General features: G+C 37.4%; 1 protein-coding gene across 1 annotated transcript; it reads right to left on the bottom strand.

The window, feature by feature from the left end:
• Positions 1–213: 213 nt before the first annotated feature.
• Positions 214–3,445, bottom strand: LOC112525452 (superoxide dismutase [Fe], chloroplastic). The gene is made up of 9 exons (XM_025135585.1): positions 3,328–3,445; positions 3,214–3,257; positions 2,492–2,566; positions 2,018–2,206; positions 1,517–1,688; positions 1,308–1,426; positions 952–978; positions 831–854; positions 214–710 (listed from the first exon to the last, which is right to left on the bottom strand). Exons 1-9 carry the CDS (start codon positions 3,389–3,391, stop codon positions 489–491), a joined length of 936 nt encoding a protein of 311 aa, XP_024991353.1. The 5' UTR covers positions 3,392–3,445; the 3' UTR covers positions 214–488.
• Between the last annotated feature and the right edge of the window lie 864 nt (positions 3,446–4,309).

Below are 4,309 nucleotides of genomic sequence, written 5' to 3'. Positions count from 1 at the left end.
TTCCGCAATCTTTTACCCATTTCTCACTTGCGTTCGTCTAGTCTTGTTCAATCCACATACCAAACACACGGCCTGGTTACCTCACTGTTGACGGTCCAATTATATCCGGTCTACGTATCAAACGCACCCTACATGTTTTTAGGACGAACCGGGTGTTCTAACTTTAATTTGATTGACCCCGATCAGAGTCTCTCTCTTTTTAGTCTTGCCAAACTTCTAATATATGTTGAATATCATAACCATACCATCTAATAGATCTAGTATACGTGCTACAATACATATGCAATTTTGACATGAGTTCTAAGGATGTCTACCTTTTTCCAATCGTACGGACAATTTTGACACGAGTTAATAACGACATGGTTACAATTATCCCGACAACTCAGCCGCCCAAAAGCATTCTATGTTGATGGACATTCTTTTCATCCTCCACACAAAATCGCACTTGTGTAATGACAAAATCACCATATGAACACATCAAAATGTCATCATTCGTCATCCAGAAAATCCTCGGCATCCTCAGCTTCACTACCAAAATACATATCCGTGTCCTCCGGTTCTATTGTATCCAAGTCCTCATCCGCATCTATTTCTGCCATCTCTTTTTCACTCTCTGCTACTCGAACCTTGGCTGCTTCAAGCCTGGAACTGACCGTTTCCCATGATACGAGCTTATCGAGAAATGTCAATATATAATCAGGCCTACGATTCTGTAAACATGAAATTTCAAATGCCGTTAAATCTAACACTAATCAAGCATCAGACAAGCTAAATGGGCTAAAGGGATTGCTTAAAAACTTGTTTTTTGTGTCTAATAAGCAAGTTCTTACCTCGAAGTCGAGATAGTACGCATGCTGCAATGGCAAATTTTAGATTCAAAGTAAAATTAGTACTCCGTTTTCATGAACATAGTTTCTTTATTGTGGAGAATGAAAGTGATGATGTGTTTACCTCCCATACATCTAAGGTGAGGAGAGGCTGCAAAATAAAAGAAAAACATAACAGTTATATACTAATAAAAAGATAAATGACAAACAAAAGATTCATTCAACATAACCAAGATAAAAAAAATACAAGACAAGATTTCATAGTCATATATTAGTTTGCCACCCTATTATAGTACATTGGAGCATAACTTTCGAGTGGGACATACTATGTTTGATTTTGTTTGGTTTTTACTGATCCAACTTTTGCATTGAAACAATTACATGGTAGTAGTGGTTTTGCATGTATTGCGTGGCCTAATTAGGTCAAAGATGTCAGATAACATGGTTACCAGAGTAAACTTAAAGATTATTGTTACTCACATGGTACTCCCACACAAGAGGGTTAACTGCATTGGGGCTCTTCACCACAACAAGCTTGTTGTCCTCCTCTGATGGACGTGGATTTCTAGCATTTGGTACGTCAAGTTTATGCTCTTTGTCTAGAAAGAAAAAAGAAGAGAGAGCTGTTAAACATGGGTGGATTTAATTTCTAAGTTTGGGATAAGGATCCTGGTGGAATAAGCACTTACATACAAGCCACGCCCAACCGGAACCAAACTGAGTAGTGGCAGCTGACTTGAACTTGTTGATTAAGCCTTCAAATGAACCAAAATCCCTATTTATCAACTCTAAAAGTTCTCCGGTAGGCTTTCCACCACCGTCAGGTTTCATGGACTCCCAGAAAAATTCATGGTTCCAAATCTGAGAGTGGGCAGAATACCAAATATTAGTTGCCAAGTAGACCAGCAGTAACATTCTGAAGAAGGCAAGACTAGTTAGATACTCTATAAACCGCCAAAGAACATCCCACAAGAAGTCCAAAATGAAAAAAAAAGGTGTATGAAAAAGGAAACTAGAATCAAATTTTGGTTGAACGAGATTCACAGGAAATGATAGCAAATATGAATCCCAATTCCCTTCGGGTCATATTGCCAAATAATAGATGTTACGCATCTTTATACATCTTTATCCCAACTCACATGACTTCTACCCACTGGAAGTAAGTTTACAACGTGGACAATGTTACATACCTGTGCAGCATTGTTGAAGGCCGGAAGAATATCACCTTTGTTGTATGAAGCCGATATTATGCTTTCCAATGACATTCCATCAAGCTCAGTTCCCTCTATTTGCTTGTTTAGGTTGTCGACATAAGCTCTGTGGTGCTTTCCCCAATGATACTCCAACGTCTCTTTGCTCATATGTGGTTCTAAAGCATGCTATCACATGTGTAACAGGAAACAGAATATATATTACAGAAATTAACAAATCACGTAACTCATACTACAGTTCCCAGCTATATGTCAAGAAAGAAAACCCATGAAGAGACAAACATCAGTATATTACTCTTTTTTTTGAAGTTAATATTTTATAAAAGACAAAACTCATACACACTCCTCATTCTGATGAGGCTTGAACCCTGTCTGACCTCCAGGGAGGTTGGACTCTGCCGGTAATCCAGGTACAGCAGGGTCAATGACCTTTGGTCCATATATTAGTCTTACCAGTGCATAAGGAGGAGGCTTCAGATCAATGCTAGCTGATATTGCCCCAGGAACATATTTCCTTGTACACCGTCTCTGTACCATAAATTTAGTTGTTTCAAACAACAGAAAATGAAGATACCAGCGAAATCCAATGCAATTACAATCGATCCAGTGATAGCATGCTCATAAACCTAGATAATAAATATATATAGAATCAAAGAGACTATTTTTAGCCAAGACTGTCATTTGCACTCAGAGCACAAGGATATCATGACATAATTTTTTTTTTCTCAGCAGTCATCTTCTAGAATTTGAAGTCCTGCAAATGAGATTTTTTTTGGAACATCTTCTAACAGAACCTCAATTTCTGCACCTCAAGACATACAGTCTTTAAGGGGAAACTCACCCCCTTGTAAATCTACAGGAATATCTTTTGTAAACATGCATATACGACCACACAAATTGCATCTTCTTTTAAAATCAACTTCAGTTAACCATTGTGGCACATGCCAACTTAGCACAAACACAGCTTACTACCTGGAGGTGCTTTCTAGAGAAGGAATAACCCCGAACACAACAAATAAAAATTTCATTTAATGGCAGAGTCATTTCATCGAACACCATGCTTGCTCCTCCAGAAACCCCTTCTTTAAAAGCTAACAATTTTATCCATGTCGAAATGTTTTTTGTTCAGTTAGAACAATGACTTTGAAAGGAACAACTGAACAGAAACAACTGACCTGCATATGTGGCCATTGTAAGCTCCGAGATAATCCACAAAAGTCTGCAATCAATTCGAATCTATCAGAAGTCAATTAAGTGTCAAAAATAGATAAGAGTAAGCAGTGGCAAACCTGGGGTGGAAAGAAAAGTGGACGTTAGATGAGAAGCAGTTGTGGTGGCAGCCACCATTACCATCCCTTTGCAGCGAGCTTGTAGTAAAAGGATGAGGATAGCTGGGGAGTGGGGGTTTGGGAGGAGGGTTTTGGGTTTCAGAGAACATTCATAGAATTTTTATTTTTAAAATTGAAAATAAAATAAGTCAAAGGAAAATATCAACAAAATACAACGTATTTTAATTTGGTCATTGAAATTTTTAAGTTTTCGTTAACATCATTAAACTTTCTAGAAAGCGTTAGAGGAACTACACTTGTCTAACGAGCCGTTTACTATAATCGGTAAAATCTAACATTATTATTTACTTACCGGCTAAGATTTTAGTCCATCAAAACGACATTGTATGCAACAATTTACTCGGTAAGCGCTTACCATGGTAAGAGTCGTCGCCCTCACTTAACGTGTAAGACTCTTGGTCTTTGTCTCGTTTTTACCGGATATGATTTTTGGTCCTTACCATATTCATCCGGTGAGGTAATGTTACCTGGTAAGCACTTACCCGAGTAAGCGTTTGGTAAACAGCCCCTTAAAGATCATTACATGCGACAATCAATACAAATCCTAATATCTTTTAGAGATTGATGAAGCCACGATGTCTTAGAATTCTGGTCAATTAATTAAGCAGGTGTTCAACGAATTATGCGGTAGCAGACGGATACCAACTAATACATATGAAAAGTGATTAAGAAATGACGCAATAGGAAGTGCGGAAGGATCGACAAACGTCTACATCCTTTTAAGGATTGAGTATTACAATTGTAAAACTCAAGAGAATAATCTCAAAAGTAGAACTTTTACTAATTGATAATCATAAACAAAGAAACCAATCAAACCTATTTATAGACTAAGCTAAAATAAAAGATAACTATGGAAATAACTTAATCATACTTCTAAACCAACTAGGAAACTGAATAAACAAATAAGTAGATAAAGGTACGA

The sequence above is a fragment of the Cynara cardunculus genome (assembly GCF_001531365.2).
Source record: "Cynara cardunculus var. scolymus isolate 2C chromosome LG 13, CcrdV1, whole genome shotgun sequence".
NCBI classification, from domain to species: Eukaryota; Viridiplantae; Streptophyta; class Magnoliopsida; order Asterales; family Asteraceae; genus Cynara; species Cynara cardunculus.
Note: the sequence above shows the minus strand (reverse complement) of the source record. Positions and strands in the feature narration are given on the sequence as shown.

Coding starts and splice junctions, on each gene's coding strand:
- LOC112525452 (XM_025135585.1), bottom strand. CDS start 3,391: ATGGTAATGGTGGCTGCCACCACAACTGCTTCTCATCTAACGTCCACT. Junction 1,689..2,017: donor CCTTCAACAATGCTGCACAG/GTATGTAACATT, acceptor GCCCACTCTCAG/ATTTGGAACCATGAATTTTT. Junction 1,427..1,516: donor CGGTTGGGCGTGGCTTGTAT/GTAAGTGCTTAT, acceptor TTTTCTTTCTAG/ACAAAGAGCATAAACTTGAC.